Here is an 18902-nt window from a genome sequence, read left to right as displayed (position 1 = left end):
TTTGGGGGGTTGTGGTGATGGATGACTAGGAGTTGCCAGGCAACAAGGAGAAACACTGAAGGCCCATGGGCAAAGATTCAAGAGCCAGAGAAGGGGGTCAAGAAAATAGTTTGGTTCTGTTCCAGTCTAAAGAGTCAGTGAAGGAGAGGAGAGAGTTCAGGGGCCAGATCATTAAAGGCAACGCCTTCCAAGCTAAGAGGGTTGTAGTCTACCCTGAATGCCATTGAAGGATTTTAGGCAGAACGGGTCTTTTCTAAAGAAAGCCTCTCTGGCAGCTACTTGGAGGCTGGAAGGGAGAGGACAGCTGAAGACAGAAAACTGCCTAGGCAGCTAGGTAGTTACTGCAGTAACTCAAGGGATAAGTAATGAGGAAGTAAATGTCAGCAGGCTGAAGAGGAAGATGGCTATTCAAATATTTAGAAGGTAGGTTCTCCAAAAATTGGTAACCAGCTGGACGTAGCATGACTCAGGGCCTAGGGTCTGGAAACGCCGGTTTCACGAGTTGGGAAATACAAGGACAAGGACAAGGCAGGCAGAGACGGGATTAAAGAATTCAGTTTTGGATTATGACTTCTTACTTCCATTTGGTTGGTAAATGTTTTTAAAGCATCAGTCTCATGATGCAATTTTCGTAGAACCTTACTCAAGCAAGTAAGAATTGTATTACTGGCTGCAACCCTAACCACGTAGACTCAAAACTGCTAGCAAAACCATGGTAGGCTGGACACGCAGGCCAAGCGGAGAACTGCAAGCTTCACTCACAGCGTTGAGGCTATCGGCTTCCTGTGAAACTGACAAGTCCGGTGCGGTGCAAAAGGGGAAGGTTTACCGTCCCTGGGTGGGCTCGAACCACCAACCTTTCGGTTAACAGCCGAACGCGCTAACCGATTGCGCCACAGAGACAGACGCTGCGAGTATTTATTACCAAGTCTGTTCACTGAAGAATAAACCCGTAGCGTACTCTGCGTTTCCAAATAACTGTGGTTGAGGCTGGCATAGGAACCAGTGGAGCCATCACCTCCCAGCGCACCGGGACAATTAGTAGCCCCGAGAGAAACAGGTTTTTTTGTTTTTTTTTTCCCGCGCTACCACCTACTTAGATCTCGGACAGGATTCAGTTTCTACTGGGAAGATGCTAAGAAAACGAGAGCAGCCAGGATGAATGAAAGGAGGGTCTTTGGAGAACCCAAAATGAATGCTCTCTGTGGGTTTGGGATTTCACTTGATTTTGCTCCAAGAAGTATAGCAATATACTTTTTTGCTGATCTAGACATTTTATGCATTCATGTGTACATGAGCGACTATTAATTTATAATAAGCTTATTATTGTGAAATTTGAGAATACTGCATCGCATGTCCAATCATGTCTGGCAAAATGTTATCTAAGTAAGGGAGCGTAACGTAACAAAGTTAATCTTCAACCCCAGCTGTTTTGAAAGGTTTCTTCTAGCATATTAGGCACCCAGACAGAACATAGGATTTATAAATGCCTGTAATTTAAGGACTTTGACGTAATCCAGTTCCAAATATCCGAGGGCCCTTATCCAGCATAATCAACGTAGGGATCCTGGTCAGTGCTGGGCCTAATAAGGTTCTCCTCTTCTCTCCAGCGAGGGGAGAAGCTCATCTCTTTGGTTTTGGGCCATTGAACAGTCATGGGCTTCCTGAGTCACATCACCCCCACACCACCTCCACCATCTCCACCCAACCCGTCTACCACACCGTTCTTCGCTGCACCCAGGCACACATAAACGGCCGTTTTCTCTGTTGCCGGAGCCCAAGGGCACCTCTAAACCCTCCACATAGAACCTCCTTCTTCCTTCTGCACTGCCATCTTCTTAAATAGTGGGTTCAAGTTTAGGTGCAGGTCAAAGTTTTCAATGATTTCAGTGAAATGAGAATACACACAAATATAGGTATGTATGTGCATAAATCATGTGTGTGTGTGTATCTCAGATAAGTTTGCCAAATGACCTCTAAGCTGACATTGTTTTTTCACACTTTAAATTTTTGCTTTTAAATGTCCCTTCGTTTATAAAATTATGACGAGGATAAATGGTAGTTGATGTGTCTATGATTTTTTAACTTCCTAATTTGGCAAAATAAAAAGTTGGCAACCCTATATTGGTCACCAACATTTGGGGGAAAATTTTCCTCCTCTTAGAAGTTCAAGTTTGGGAATCACTACTCATCTTCATCTCCTTTATTGGATTGGCTGCGAAAACTAAAAATAATTTTCAAGTTTATTCTAAGTACACATACATTTCCTATGCTTCATGTTGCATGTACACATGACAGCAATCCAAAAGAAAGGGGGAAAATATAATAAAAGAAAAACTGAGGCAAAAAGAAAATACAAAATGGGGTGGTGAAATAAATTCAAATATATCAGTAATCATGATAAATATAACTGGAGAAAACTTGCCAGTTAAAGACAAAAGTGGATTTTTAAAATACATTATATGTTGTTCAGAAGAATGTCATTAAAACATAAACAGAAAGACTGAATGTAAAAGAATTGTTAAAGACGTGAAGAATATTCTAATGAACAGAAAGTTGGTAATTGGTATACAGTTATATAATATCAGACAAAATAAAGTTTAAGAAATAATGCATCACTAGGGATGAAGATAGTTACCATATGCTATTAAAAGATTAAACTCATGATGAACATCTAATAATTCTAACACATATGTATCTATTAAAATATAAAAGCAAGAATTATTAGACCAAGAGGAAAATTGACAAATCCATCACCACAGTGGTGGAGTTCAACATACTTCTCTCAGCATTTGATAGGTCAAGCAGAGGGAAAAAAAAGGATATAAACACAATTAACAAGCTTGATGAGATATATATATATATAGCTCTGCAACCAATAATTATTGGTTATACAGTCTTCTCAAATGCACATGGAACATTTATGAAAACTGACTTTGTATGAGACCATGAAACAAGTCTTAACATAGTCATAATTGGCACTACTACATATGTATCTTTGAACAGAATGAAGTTTAACTCTGAAAGCAATTACTATACGAAAAATAACTTTTAAAAACCTCATATATTTGAAAATTTTAAAAACACACGCTTTAAAATAACTCACGGATCAAACAGAAATTGAATGAGAATTGAAAAATTCTCAGATTGAGTAGCAATAAAAATATAACATACCAGAATTATCAAACGCTCAAGGTTTTACATGTGTACTTGAGAAAAGGAATACTATATACTAAACACCAATGTTTAGCATACATGTTAAACAGTATTTTCTGTTAAATAAATCTCTTAGGAAGAAAAACAGCAGAAAACTTTTGAAATGCAATTAATCCTGTCACAATGAGGGAAATATATAGCCAGTAACTATTCTGATTGATCAGTGCCATATCAATTAACTCCTCAGTAAGAATCATCCTCTGGGTTCTGCTTTGGCTCTCCTAGACACCCCAGAAACCCACCCCATACCACTGCTGGCCAACTCTAAGAAACTTTAGGCAGTCACTTCCAATGAGGCCACTCCCAACCTGCAAGTCTAATTTAAGCCAGCCTACTGCAGGTCCTGGATATAGGTCGCTGTCCCTGTATGTCTCCCAGGACAAGGCTACCCTAACCATGGTCCAGCTAACAAGTGCCCGGTGTCAATCTGGTCCCCCAAGACAGTGGCTACCCACCACTACTCAGTACGCCTCTGTTGTCACCCTTGCTTGTGGCCAATTGTGGGAACTGCAGCCTCCACGCAATCTTGGCACCAGAGAGTCAAGGAATAACAGAGAGAGCAGGCAGGCAGTAATAGGTCACAGTGAAGGCATCAGCCAGGTGTTGTGGCCTCTGCTGGCACTCAGGCACTGGAGCATAAGAAAAATCGGGGCCTAAAGGATGACTGGGGTGCAGTTGCTCTCTTTTTCCATCCATGTTGTATTTCACCTTCCTTTCCTGTGACGAGTTGGGTTTTTTTTTGAACCCCAAACATCCTCCACCACAGGCATTAAAATTTGTTTTAGTAATAAAATGAATAATTAATGCTTGCACATTGCCAAGCACCATTCTAAACATTTATTAACTCATTTGAGAATTGTAATTATCATCATTATCCGCTTTTACAGATGAGGAAACTGAGACAGAGAGCCAAGATTCAAACACAGGAAGCACAACAGAGTTCATGTGCTTAACCGCTACATTATGTTGCCTCATCCAGCCTGAATGGTTGAAGTCAATCTAATTATACATGTCATTCCAATAAATGATTTTTGTATACTAGAGATAACAGATATATAAAACCCTTAGACAGTATTTTAAAGGCTACAAAAAAAAAGTTAATACACTTGCTGTTAGTTCCACAGAAGATGACAAAGGATTCAGTATCAACACGCATCCTTTCCTAATTTTAGGAAAAAGTTTTCTACTTACTGAGACAAGTTACCTAATGACTATCAGTTTATTGGAAAGGAATTGGAGGAATTTGATGCATTTCCCCTATGTTAAACCAGGGCTCAGTTAGCGGCACCATCTAGCTAGTGTCAGCTGTATAAAACAATAGCAACAATTATTAAAAATCAACTAATTTGGAGATAAATAGAAAGATTTAACATAGTATTTGCCCTTACATTACCTAGAAATCAGTTTTATAAGATACATAAACACACTTATCTATACATATAAAGAATAATAGAAAATATTTGAAATATGTATCCTTGTAACTGTTTTAAATCTTCAGAATACCATTCCTAGCTCTGTGTTTCAACATAAATGAATTCCATAAAAATAATATTTTGTGGAAAAAATGCTAGCTGCAAAAGAACGCGTACCATCTGATACAGTTGTGTAAACTTTGTAAGTGTGAAAATACAAATGTTATTTGATAACACATATGCATGTAGTGAAACTTTTAAAAGCCAAAGGAATAATAAATATAAAATCCAAAATAACACTCCTTATTGGGAAGGAGAGAAATGCATCAAAGAGAGGAATATAGGAGGCTTCTTCTGTTCTGTTTCATTCTTGAGCAAGGTATTGAAATACAGGGATGCTCATTTTATTATTTTCTACATTATATATTTATAATGTGCTTATTTGTGTGAATTGTTTTGTTGAAATTTAATCTTTGTTAATGCAAAGTAGCCCTCCTGCTTAAGATCTGGGAGGAAAATAGCATTTCAGTGGACAATGAGGGAAAAGCAAAAAGAGTCTATCCCCATATTTATGGACAAACACCAGATATAGATAGATTACTTAGATTACTTTTCATTCAAAGATGAGCACATAAAAAATAAATAAATAAATAAATAAAAATAAAAAAGATGAGCACATAGAGTTCTTAGTTGCAAACAAGATAATCCACTCTAGCTTGTTTAAATACAAAGGATTTATTAAGGGGCACAGATAATGAGGCATTGGGAAAACTGAAAGACTCCAGGCCAACTTCCAGGAATAACTCCCCAAACTACTCTGTCTACTGGGCTACCACATTATACAGTAAAAATCGCTGCAAAATAAATTTAAAACTTTTCACAATGTCTAGTTCTAGACTAGAAAGCTGTATTAGCCACTATTTATATCAGCAAAATTATATCCCTGCCTCTGTCCCATGTAGCTTGACTCCCAATCAAAATCTCACTAAAGTATATCTTGGTGAAACTAAATCATATCTGCAACCCCAATTGCAGAAGAATCTAGAAAAGATAGTTTGGCTTTCCAGCCACTACAGCACAGGAAAGCATGCCAGAATGCTATTGGAATAGGTGTTGAACAAGCCAATCCGCAGATCCACCGCAATGAGTAAACTGAAAAAGCAAAAATAAAGTAATATCGGACTTCCTAGGTGGCGCAATGGTTGGGAGTCCGCCTGCCAGTGCAGCACACGAGGGTTCAAGCCCTGCTCTGGGAGGATTCCACGTGCCGAGGAGCAACTGGGCTTATGCGCCACAACTGTTGAGCCTGTGCTCTGGAGCCCTCGAGCCACAGCTGTTGAGCCCGTGTGCCGCAGCTATTGAGGCCCGCGCGCCTAGAGCCTGTGCTCCGGGGCGAGAGAAGCCACTACAATGAAGAGCCTGCACAATACAATGAAGAGTAGCCCGCGCTCGCGGCAGCTGGAGAAAGCCCGTGTGCAGCAGCAAAGTCCCTGTGCAGCAACAAAGTCCCAATGCAGCCAATAAATTAAATAAATAAACAAACAAATTAAAAAAAAAAAAGCCAACACCAAATTAAAATAAAAGTAAACAAACTTCCCATCTCCACCCTCAGTTTGGAACTTTTAAGGTATCAGGGGATTGAAAGATCTAAAGAACTAGGTAGTAGTGGGCTACCGATGTGGGCATGGTGTGACAAGCTGTGGTAAAGGTCTGTGCATGTTTTTGTTCGTAAATGACAACCTGTGGGTGGTGGGGGAAAGGGCTCTAAGTCCTTGTGTTGGACTTCTCCCAAATTCCTGTGGAAAAGATCCAACCAGTGTAACAGAGGAACATTTATGCCATCCCAATCATCCACAATATCTAAGAGAAAGCTTGCAATCGGGATTCGTAATTAACATCTCATGATCCAAGGTGGGTCTGCGGTCACTGTTTTTCACATCAGAGTGGGACGTCACTCACATAGTTGAATATCAAAAAGCATGAGCAGGAAATGACACAAAGGACAGCAGAGTAAAAGAGTGTAAGCCTTTGGCTCACAATCATCTACAATATCCAAAAGGAAGCTCGATATCTTCTGGTTTCATCATTGTCTCATGGATCCAAGCTGGGGCTGGAGTCAAGCATGTCCCAGAGTTTTTGTTTTGCTTTGTTTGAGGAGGATGAATGGGTTAGTACCCATCAATGATGTCAAGTCAATCAGCGATTGAGGGGTGGGCCATCACATAAATTGAACAGAGAACCATCAGGTGGAGGGATGGGCAGAGGTATGTTATAGCTCAAAATAATTTCAAAAAGATTAAAGAGATAATGCCAAAAAGTAAAAACAAACTGAATTACTATGAGAAAATAAAGGTAAAAACTGCTCTGATATTGGGGTGGGAAAGACTTTTCTATGTATATAAAAAGTTAAGAAAGAAACTACTAGGAAAAATATTTGATTACATGAAATTAGAAACTTTTGAACTTCAAACACTATGAATAAAATGTAAAAGCAATTCCAGTTTCCATAATGGAAGAATAGTTTGCATAGGACTAACTACTCCACAGAAAACAGAGATAAATTCTGGACAAAATATTTTTTAATCTGTTTTAAGGCACTGAAGAACAATTAAATTAGATAGAAAATAAAGAGGATTCAAGCCTTGGGAGAAGGAACCACAATGGGTAATACCTTCATTCTGAGGGCACTCACCAGTCAAACAGACTCAGGCATATAAACTCATGCTCAAAACCAGTCTTATACCTCATGCATCAAGGTAGAGTTTAGAGCTGCCAGATTGGCTGGAAATTGAAGGAGTTAATTTCAGAAAGGAGGGAGCATCATTAGGAAAAACCAAATCCACAAATCAATCACCTTTCATATCTTTAGCTCACCCTCGACCCTTACATGTATTGATTCCAGGGAGGCTATGGTGAAAATAATAGCTGGAAGGCTAAAAGATTACCTAGCAGAGATTTCAAAAGCTGCCCCACCAGAGGAGGAAGAAACACTGGAAAGCGACATAAATGTTCAAAAATAGATTAAAGAAAATATGATGTAGCCATATAGTTTAACACAATGAAGTCATTAAAGTAATGTTTTAGACTAATATTTAATGAATATAGAAATATTCACACGTTTAAGTAGATACTCAAGTAGCTTAGAAAAACAATATGTACAGTATGATTCCAAGCTTGCATTTTAAAAATGCCAAGGAGATAAACATACCGCAAAATATTAATAGGGATTTCCTGGATGATGCAACTATGGGTGCCTTTTATTTCTTTGTGATTTGCTTATTCTCCATATTTTCTATAAGGACTATATATTGCCCTTATATTCGGGGAAAATATCTTTTTTAAAAAAACGAGCATATACTATGTACCAGCTGCTAGAGCAAGGCACTACTTCAAAGGACTCTAGGGCTGCAAAGCGTCTCAAAAACTGTGCTTTTTTTCCTCCACTTTACAGATGAAGAAACCGCAGCCCAGAGGAGTTAAATGACTTGCAAAAAATCAAACCATTCATTAGTGATAAACAAACAAGCAAACAAAAAACAGGTCTTCTGATTGTCAGACCAGTGTCTCGTTTCTCTGTATCTGGCTTAGACGTAAGATTTTTGTTTATTCCTCATGACCCGTTGTAGGGAAGGTTGTTTTATAAATTTGCATACCTTCGTGTAGTACAGCAGTGGAAAGAGTGTGGGCTTGAGAATTTAGGCTGGCGCCTACTGAATAGCAATATACACGGGAGGAAGAAATAAGGAGAGCCTAGTGAATCCTCGATGCAGGAGAAGATAAGAGGAAGGGTAGGAATCTGGAGTACAGGGCTTAAGGCAGTACCCGAATCCTGGGATGCTCTTTCAGTGGGCAGCAGGAAATAATGAGGATGGGAAAAGATAGACTCAGTGGCAGGCTCATTCAACAGTAGATCAGGTGGAAACCGGGTTGCAGGTTTAATGTTCCAATGCATTCAACACAGAATCAGGGTCAAAATAACCGCACCTGCTAGTACTCTTGCCGACCACCCAGGAAATTTACAAGCGAAAGAAAAACTCAGGTATTCTTGGAAAACGCCTGAAATTGTTTGACTAGTTTTTGCTTCGGCAGTAAGAGAGAACAAAACACTCACTGTGTTTTTCCATCGGAGACTCGAATCCCGTTTTACCCGCGTGACAGGTGGAGATACGCACCACCATACTAACGAGGAAAGCAACGCAACAGCCTTCAAAATTGCTGCTTAGGAATTTACTTCTAAGCTGCCTTAGCAATTTATTCCTTGAAGGATAGCTGGTCGCTAGTCAAGCCGTTACTTTGCTGTACCTAGACTGTCACGTTGCAATTGAAACATAATGAGAGCTCCACGCGTAATTTTACATTTCTAATAGCCACAATAAAAAGTAGGAAGAAACGTGATAATTTTAATAATGTATCTGATTAAACCCAATATTTCGGAATATTATTTCAACATGTAACGAATACAGAACTATCAATTAGATTTTTTTTTTGTACTTAGTTTTCAAACCGGTAAGTATTTTACACTTACGGACAGCACATTTCAATTCCGATGTTCAATTTTCACGGGAAAAACTTGATTAATATTTAGATTTCATGACATTTACAATTGAAAAAGTGAATCATATACCAAAGTTGTTCTTAACGTACTTAAACGTTCTGCAATAGCTGGATTGAGTATCCATTTTTACATTTATTTATTTCAATTAATTAATTTATTTCATTTAATTACTGTACTAATTTCCATTAAATAGACTTTAAAATGCAGTTCCTCAGACGTACTCGCCAATTTCAAAAGCCCAATAGCTTGTAGCTACCGTAAGAGTTTCTCCGATATAAAACCATGGCCCCCTTCCGAGGCTGAGTTTCAAAGAAGACAATCGCAGACTCCAGGAGATTTCTCAAGAGTCGGCAGTATAGAAAGGAAAGCAAGATGGGAAGGTAAGAGGAAAGAAGACATTCAGAATCCAGTCCCTCCAAAATGACGCAGAGCAGAGAAGGCGGCCACAGGGTGCACAGGAGGTCGGGGGGAAAAGTGAGGTACGGCTGCAGTTCTTAGTTTCAGTTCCCAGTTTCGCTCAGGCTTTAAAAACATACGGCACGCGCTGTTTCTTGCTCTCTTCAGGAGCTTGGGTGGGGTGGGAAAACGGGGATGCGTTGGCCGGGAATCGAACCCGGGTCAACTGCTTGGAAGGCAGCTATGCTCACCACTATACCACCAACGCAGGCGCCTGACAGTGTTGGAGTTATTCATGTAAGACAAGTGGTGGCCATAAATTTACAGATTGCTTTTATTATTGTTTTACATCTGAGATCTCAAGACACACCTAGCCTTTTCTCAGGGAGGCTGGACCCCGTCCTTACTCCTCTTAGTGGGCCCCGCCAACTACCGACGCGGGGCCAGACACGCAGAGACCACCCAGCGCCCGGAGCCGGAGGGCTGGACCAGCGCAGAGCCCGGAAGGGAAAGCCAGCGCCTCGCTTAGCCCCGGCATTTTCTCCGCCGCCGCCTTCTGTCGTCCGCGCTCCCAGCTCCGCTGCTTGGTGCGCCCCAGCACTGGATCCATCGGGTGTTGGGTTCGCTAACAGCGATATGGGGTGGAGGGTTCGAGGGAGACCGGCCAGCAAGGGGGTCCACCCCGGTGTGGCTCGGTACCCCAGAGGAGAGAGAGGAGCGCTCGAAGGGGCACTGGGGAAATGGATCTTTACAGTTTAGGATGGTGAGGAAGCAGGAGATAGGAGGAGTCGGAGACAGTTTTATTTTCCCTGTTTTGCGAAGAAATCCAGGGAGAGTTCTAGTTTTATTTAAAATGATAAACAACATTGATACAACTTAACGTCATGCTACAGCATTGTTTGACAGTCTTATAGGGTAAAACAGAAAAAGAACCTTCAGGTTGTCAGGATGGCCGAGCGGTCTAAGGCGCTGCGTTCAGGTCGCAGTCTCCCCTGGAGGCGTGGGTTCGAATCCCACTTCTGACAAAAGTGTGTTTTCTTTCTGAACTCACTTTTTTCCCCATGCAATAAGTAGGATTGAATTCATGGAGAAAGGAGTATTGATCAATCAACACCTTTCTGTGCTGCCTATCTACATATAAAGACTGTACTTCCCTATGAATATGAAACTGCATCTATTTAGATCTATCCCTAACAAAAAATTTTTTCCTTAACACTTCAGTTTCTCAATACCTATTTACTGCATGTAAATATAAAAGACTGTTCTCAGAACAAGGAAAAGTCTTCAACCCAGATCCCCTAATTTGCTATAATTGACCCTTGTCTTTTCACGCTCAGACTGCAGTGTCAAACTTTGATGAGACTCGGATTCCGCACCATCTTGCTGGACTCGCTCCCATCCTAATTCTAATTCAATAGGTTCGCTGTGTCACCAAAAACCAGGAAAAGAAATCAACACACCAAACGGGGGAAAGTAATAGAGTGGAAAGATAAACTCATAGAATTGTTTCAAGAACTTTTTCTTGAAGACCACAAATAAGCCACTTTCTAATTTGGGAGGAGCTGGTTATAGAAAAATTTTGTTGTCCTTTCCGGAAAAGGGAAAAACTGTCAATCCGAAGAGGGTGAATGTGTCAATCCAATAAGCATGAGGATGGAAGGATCTTTAAGGTGGTTAGTGAAAGCTTGCCAGACAAACTACATTCTTTGTTATTCACTAGACTATGACCTTGGGAAATGCATTTGACTTTTTTGAGCCTTAGTTTGCTTGTAGTAAAATGAAGATAGAATTGTTGTGAGGATTAAGTGAGATGACCTAAGAGCTTATTAGAAGTACAGATCTCAGACTGCACTGTGGGAAGACATTCAGGAACCTTTCTGAAACCTTGAAAATGTTAAAGTATGTGGGCCGAGCGATGGGATTCAGAATGTCCTGCTTGAGCAGTGGAGGAGCTGAGGGTGCGGGGCGTGGAGACTAATATCACCCTGTTTGGTCCTGAAGGATGGCTGGTTAGCCAAAGACGGGTAAGATTCCTCAGAGGAGGAACAACCTAAGACAGGCACAGCCGTAGAGGGGCCAACAGGGGTGGTGCATAGAGCCTTTCTTATATCACCCTGTTTGGCCCTAGAGGATGACTGGTTAGCCAGAGACGCGTAAGATTCCTCAAGGGAGGAACAACCTAAGACAGGCACAGTCGCAGAGGGGCCAACAGGGGTGGGGCACAGACCCCCAATATCTGAGAGAGGTCTCCTGCCCCCAGGGCTGTTTTGCTCTCCAGGCCCAGCTCAAATCCACACCTGCTCAACTGGGACCCAGGAAGTAAACAAAGATAATTGCCTCAGTCATGTGAGGCCTTTGATTGTTTATGAGTGTAACCTGAGAATGTTAGCCCACCAACTCAATAAAAGCAACCTGGGATGAGTCAGCAGGGCTCTTGATCCCAGAGGTCTTGAGCCCGCCCCGCCCCCGCGTCCCACTTTTCTCTTCAGTCTGTATCTGTGTCTTCTTCAAGCTTGCGGCACCCGTCACTCACCTCGAGTTGCCGAGATGGTCTTGGCACTGCACCTCAGACCTACTGAATCCACACTTTATAAGATTCCCAGCTGATTCATATGCATATTATAGTTTGAGAACACTGGTCTATCTAATTTGGATGTCTTTACACAGGTTGATCTTTAACTTGCAATATCCCTCCCCTTGCCACCTTTTACTCTGTGTCAATTGAGCACTTACAATATGCCAGGCACTGCTTAAAACAGAGGATAAAATGTTAAATTAGCAACTCATGCAGCTTAATACCAAAAAAGTAAATAACCCAATCCAAAAATGGGTGGAAGACCTAAATAGACATTTCTCCATAGAAGACATGCAATTGGCTAACAAACACGTGAAAAGATGCTCAACATCACTAATCATTAGAGAAATGCAAGTCAAAGCCACAATGAGGTATCACCTCACACCAGTCAGAATGGCCATCATCAAAAAATCTAGAAACAATAAATGCTGGAAAGGGTGCAGAGAAAAGGAAACCCTCCTGCACTGTTGGTGGGAATGTAAATTGGTACAGCCACTATGGAAAACAGTATGGAGGTTCCTCAAAAAACTAAAAACAGAACTACCATATGATCCAGCAATCCCACTCCTGGGCATATATCCTGAGAAAACCATAATCCAAAAAGAAACATGTACCACAATGTTCACTGCAGCACTATTTACAATAGCCAGGACATGGAAGCAACCTAAATGCCCGTCAACAGATTACTGGATAAAGAAGATGTGGCACATATATACAATGGAATATTACTCAGCCATAAGAAGGAATTAAATTGAGTTATTTGTAGTGAGGTGGATGGACCTAGACGTACAGAGTGAAGTAATCCAGAAAGAGAAAAACAAATACTGTATGCTAACTCATATATATGGAACCTAAAAAAATGGTACAGATGAACCCAGTGACCGGGCAAAAATAAAGATCCAGATGTAGAGGACGGACCAGGGCGGGGGGAAGAAGCCAGGACGAAGTGAGAAAGTAGCATTGACATATATCCACTACCAAATATAAAATAGATAGCTAGTAGGAAGCTGCTGCATAACACAGGGAGATAAACTCAATGATGGGTGATGACTTAGAGGGCTGGGATAGGAAGGGTGGGAAGGAGTTGAGGGAGGGAGGGGATATGAGGATACATGTATAAATACAGCTGATTCACTTTGCTGTACAGCAAAAACTGGCACAACAGTGTAAAGCAATTATATTCCAATAAAGAACTTAAAAACATGTTAAATACTGTGTCTAAACTAAAGACAATGATATTGCATCCATAAGAGAGACATAAAAAAATAACAAAGCTGAATCTTAACCACGTGACCAAGGTTAACATCACCAGCAATTAGTCACACTGACAACACATACCTCCTGATATAATGCAATAAGATGGGCACTTCACCCTGTGGTATACTTCCCCAAAACCCTACTCTAATCGTGAGAAAACTGACAAAACCAAATTGAAGGACAATCTACCAAATACCTAACCAGTACTCTTCAAAATGTGAAGGTCTTGAAAAGCATCCGAAGGTTAAGAAGCTGTCACAGGTTGTATGGAAGACATGATAATTAAATGCAATGAGTTATCCCGGATTGGCTTCTGAAACAGTAAAAGAACATTAGTGGAAAAATACAAAATCCCTTTAACATTAGGGGAAGCTGGATGAAGTACATACAGTGACTTTCTGTACTGTCTTTACAACTCTTCTGTCAGTTTAAAATTATTGCAAAATAAAAAGACCTTAAAAAATAATTGAAAGTAGTTGCCTGTTAGGAGTAGCAGTTGGGAGTGGGGCAAGAAACTGCTGGAAGGGGGTTTGTTGTTGTTTTTTGGCCGCCCCATGTGGCTTGTGGGATCTTGGTTGCTGGTACCAGGGATTGAACCCCAACCGCAGCAGTGAAAGCACAGACTTCTAACCACTGGACCACCAGGGAATTCCTGAAACTGCTGGTTTTTCACTAGAAGGGTTGTAGCAAGATTTGATTTTTTAATAATGAGCATGTATTTTGATTTAATTTGTTCTAATATTTTGGGAAACATTTAATTTGTTCTAATACTTTTATTGTAATCACACACAGTTGTGATTACAGTAATCAAACAAAAATTCTTTATATACATAAAAATATATATATGTAAAATATATATATATATATATACACACAATACAATGACATTTAGATGCCTATTAACATGAAACAATCCCCAAAGAACCTAAAGAATCAACAACAGTCACTTAAAAGTAGATGAAGTGGTTAGTTTGTTTAAATCCCTCTGTAGAAAAATAGATACATCCAAATGAGATATGAAGTGTTTTCACAACTAAGCACAATGAAGTTCTCCTTCTTACACCCTGTGTGTGTTTTTAATGAGAGAGAGAGAGAGAGAGAGATTATTGAAATGCTAAGAAACTTTCTAAACCCTGGAGGTGCCATCATTGGGCTTGAGAAGTTACAAACAGGTTGGGGTGGTCAATGTTGGAAGCTGGAGGGAAATTCAGGAAAGGGAAATAATAATACATAATGCATATGTGACATCATCTCTTTTTTTGCAGGTCCCTTCAATGTGAAGCCAAGTTGCATAGGGCTTAGGCCAGGCACAGGAAAAAGCAGTTAAAAATGTGAATGACAACCAGAGGACAAGTGGGTTGTTACTGCAACCTCCTCTCCACCTGTAAGAGATCACCCTTAGCTAAATATAATGTAGCATTGCTCTGACCAAGGCTGCCTCCATTTCTGAGATAAAAATAAATCTCCCTTGGCACATGGGAGAGATACAGTGTGGATTGGGCTGTTTGGGAACTAACTTACACAGATTTATCCTTCTCTTATATGTCATTTAACTGGCAGTAAAGTTGAGCCTGAGGATATTTCCCAGCTTCAGTCACTTGCTATAAAAGACACATATTCACTTAATGAATAATGTAAATATACAATAAAATATACTTTTTCTCTCAGGGCTCAGCATTCAACTGTGTTCTAAAGGAATAATATGTACCATTTCACAACATCTAGGGGAAGATCTGGTGGAGTGAAGTTATGGCTGTTTGTGAGGTGACAATGCACAGGCTCTAGAATCAGGCAGGACAGGGTTCTCAGTTCCAACTCTCCCCACTACCCCCTCTTCCCCGGCTTAACAGCTATTAAGCGATTTACATTGAGTAAATCATTTAACCTCTTTTAACCTCCAGATCCTCACCTTCAAAAGAGATAATACACTGTGATGTTGTTGTGATGATTAAATTAGATGGCATAGTCAAGTACCTGGTACATAGCTGACTATCAATAATAATTAGTGATAGCTAATATTTGTTGCTCATATATTATACGCCTAACATTTTTTTCCTTCTCTCACATATTTAGTTAATTGTATCCTTGTAACAATTTTGAGGTACTATTTCATCATCATCCCCATTATATAGAAGGGAAAACTGAAACTCAAGAGTTTTTAACTTGCAGAGCACCTAAAGCAACAGTGCTGAAAACCTAAGCTATCTGGATCCAATATAGCCATTTGGCTACACAATTGCCATCCTCCTCCTCCTCCTTCTCCTCCCCCTCCTCCTCCTCGGACTCATCAGCAGAAATCAGATGGGACCATGCCATTTCTCTCACATAGATAAGATCAACAATAACTTTAATTACACCACTAGACTTATCCTCTTAGTCTAACATATACTATTTCTCAGAGTCCAGGACTTGGAATCTATTTTCTAAAGGAAGAGCTAAGATCACATCATTAGAGGCAGATAATTAGCATATAAGCTTTTTGTCAGTGTGTTAGGACACACAGACTGACAAACTAAACTAGGCTCCTAATACAGAATTTTTATTTTAGGGCCTTGCTAGGACTTAAGTTTCTCTTCATTCTCTGCTTTTCCAACTCCACCTCTCTCCCTCTTTAAACACAATTCTCTCCTATCTGACCTCACACTTCAATATTGCCTCAATGTGCCTGCTTCAAACTCTTATCTTCTTTTCCCCTACAGAAATCATACATACAGCCCCATGAATTTTCTTCCCATCCCTCTTTCAGCACCCACCCCAACATCTTCTGCTTCTGAAAGCCCTGGCCTTTCATCTATTTAATTGGATAGAATGAAAACTAAGAAGAAATTTTAAAAGTTTATTTAGCTCTATCATTTCACATAACAAAATCCATACATTCACGTAACAAAATACATTAAATGTAGATAAAAGCGATGTTAAAGTGCCACATGAATGTTCATAATGATTACTTCTGCTTGTTTGAAGTAGGAGAATAAGATTTTTTAAGTCAAATGACAAATACCTCAGTTATGAAACATACTGACCAAAAAAACTCCCTGTTTGGGGGTAGGATTCTCCTGCACTCCTACCCCTGAAGATAGGCAGGATCCCAGTAGACAGTCTAGAAAGTGCACAAGCCCAGCCAGTACAGTTAAAGCTGCCTTGCCCCGAGGGGCCACTTAATCAACTTCCTCAATGACAGAGCCAGTACTGGGGGCTCCCTGTCTGTCTTGAGGTCCACAACTGCTACCCCCAGGGACACCAGGCCCCCTGTAGAGTCTGGAGAAGATGGGGTGACAGGTTTGCTCCAGCTCCCTCTTCTCATGCTCATACTCCTCTTTCTCTGCCAACTGGTTGTGCTCCAGCCAAGCAAAGACTTCCTGACACTTGCCTTGTACTTTGCGCCTGTCCTCTTCAGGAATCTTGTCTCTAAGCTTCTCCTCTTGCAAAGAGCTCTTCACATGGAAGACATAGCCCTCCAGAGAGTTTTTGGCAGCCACCCTGTCCCTCTGGGCCTCATCCTCAGCCTTGTACTGCTCAGCCTCATGAACCATCCTCTCCACTTCCTCCTTGCTCAGCCGGCTTTTGTCATTGGTGATGGTGATCTTGTTAGCTCTGCCTGTGCTCCTGTCAGTGGCTGTCACACTCAGGATGCTATTGGCATTGATGTCAAAGTTCACCTCGATCTGGGGGACCCCACGTGGGGCAGGTGGGATGCCACTGAGCTCAAAGCGCCCGAGCAGGTTGTTGCCCCTGGTCATAGCCCTCTCACCCTCATACCCCTGGATCAGGACCCCAGGCTGGTTGTCTGAATAGGTGGTGAAAGTCTGGGTCTGCTTGGTCAGGATGGTGGCATTCCTCTGGATCAGCGTAGTCATTACCTCACCAGCCCCAGGGACAGCCCCAGGGACAGGGGAGCCACATCCAGGAGACAGGAGATCCTGCACCTTCTCACACTTGTCCCCCATCAACACTGCTGCCTGCACAGCAGCCCCATACGCCACAGCCTCATCTGGGTTGATACTCTTGTTCAGTTCCCTGCCATTGAAGAACTCCTACAGGAGTTTCTGTACCTTGGGGATGTGGGTAGAGCCACCCACTAGGACAATGTCATGGATCTGGGCCTTGTCCAGCTTGGCATCCCGCAAGGCCTTCTCCACCGGCTCCAGGGTGCTGTGGAAGAGGTCTGAGCACAATTCTTCAAAGCGGGCTCGAGGGATGGAAGTGTAGAAGTCTACACCTTCAAACAGGGAATCGATCTCCAGCGTGGCCTGGGTGCTGGAGGTTCAGGGTGCGCTTGGCGGGCTCGCAGGCCATGGGGAGCCTGCGCAGGGCCCGCTTGTTCCTGCTCAAGTCCTTCCCGTGCTTCCTCCGGAACTCCTTCATAAAGTGGTTCACCAGCCGGTTGTCGAAATCCTCTCCACCCAGGAGAGTGTCTCCAGAGGTGGCCTTCACCTCAAAGACCCCGGCGTCGATCATGAGGACCGACACGTTGAAGGTGCCCCCACCTAGGTCGAAAATGAGCACGTTGCGCTCTCCGGCGCCTCGCCGGTCCAGGCCGTAGGCGATGGCAGCCGCGTGCGCTCGTTGATGATCCTCAGCACGTTGAGCCCCGCAATAGCACCCGCGTCCTTGGTGGCCTGGCGCTGCGAGTCACTGAAGTAGGCAGGCACCGTGATTACAACGTGCCTCACGGGCTGGCCCAGGTATGCCTCCGCTGTCTCCTTCATCGTGCGCAGCACCATGGACGAGGCCTCCTCGGGGTAGAACGCTTGTCCTGCCCGCGGTAGGACACGCGCACCTTGGGCTTGCCGCCCTCGCTCACCACCTGGAAGGGCCAGTGCTTCACGTCGGACTGCACAGTGGGGTCTGCGAACGTGCGCCCGATCAGTCCCTTGGCGTCGAACACGGTGTTGTGCGGGTTCAGAGCCGCCTGGCTCTTGGCCGCGTCGCCCACCAGCCGCTCGGTGTCGGTGAAGGCCACGCAGCTGGGGGTGGTGCGGTTGCCCTGGTCGTTGGCGAGGATCTCCACGCGGCCGTGCTGGAACACCCCCACGCACGAGTATGTGGTGCCCAAGTCGATGCCTATGGCCACCTCCCCTGCGGCAGACATGGCTGTGGCTTCTCGCGCTTCTGGGGACGAGAGCGACTCCGAATCAAAAGCACGAGGCTGCGGGACGTGGCGCTGCTCTGCAGTGGAGGGCGCCCTCCTGCCTGCCCAGCCCGCCGGGATCTGCGCAGGCTTTTCATCCACTTGCCAGAGGCCGGCCTCCTCCCGCCCGTGCGGCCGCGAGCCTTCCAGCGCCTTCGCGGCGAGCCCGGAGCCGCCCGTCCGCCAGCCCGCTCCCGCTGACTCAGCCCGCGGGGCGCCGCGCTGACTCGGGGAAAGTTCGGACCGCTCCGGCGACGCAGGGAGGGGCGGCCCCACCTGCGTCTGACTCGGGGCTGCAGAGAAAGTTCCAGCCTCTCCCGGCTTGTTCCAAGGACCAGTGGTTGGGGTAGAAGTCAGGTA

At 42.9% G+C, this 18902-nt stretch overlaps 1 protein-coding gene and 3 non-coding genes across 4 annotated transcripts; 1 reads left to right on the top strand and 3 right to left on the bottom strand.

Annotated features, from left to right (window-relative positions):
• Positions 1-829: 829 nt before the first annotated feature.
• TRNAN-GUU (transfer RNA asparagine (anticodon GUU)) lies at positions 830-903 on the bottom strand. The gene has a single exon. It is a non-coding gene; the product is annotated as a tRNA-Asn (tRNA).
• Positions 904-9775: 8872 nt separating this feature from the next.
• TRNAG-UCC (transfer RNA glycine (anticodon UCC)) lies at positions 9776-9847 on the bottom strand. The gene has a single exon. It is a non-coding gene; the product is annotated as a tRNA-Gly (tRNA).
• Positions 9848-10521: 674 nt separating this feature from the next.
• Positions 10522-10604, top strand: TRNAL-CAG (transfer RNA leucine (anticodon CAG)). Its single transcript has one exon. It is a non-coding gene; the product is annotated as a tRNA-Leu (tRNA).
• Positions 10605-16244: 5640 nt separating this feature from the next.
• HSPA6 (heat shock protein family A (Hsp70) member 6) lies at positions 16245-18721 on the bottom strand. The gene is given in 6 exon segments (XM_057728604.1): positions 16245-17280; positions 17283-17321; positions 17323-17676; positions 17678-17967; positions 17970-18161; positions 18164-18721. Coding segments are annotated over 6 exon segments (1926 nt in total). The 5' UTR covers positions 18504-18721; the 3' UTR covers positions 16245-16569.
• Between the last annotated feature and the right edge of the window lie 181 nt (positions 18722-18902).

Source organism: Hippopotamus amphibius, chromosome 3 (assembly GCF_030028045.1).
Source record: "Hippopotamus amphibius kiboko isolate mHipAmp2 chromosome 3, mHipAmp2.hap2, whole genome shotgun sequence".
In the NCBI taxonomy this organism is placed as follows: domain Eukaryota; kingdom Metazoa; phylum Chordata; class Mammalia; order Artiodactyla; family Hippopotamidae; genus Hippopotamus; species Hippopotamus amphibius.
Note: the sequence above shows the minus strand (reverse complement) of the source record. Positions and strands in the feature narration are given on the sequence as shown.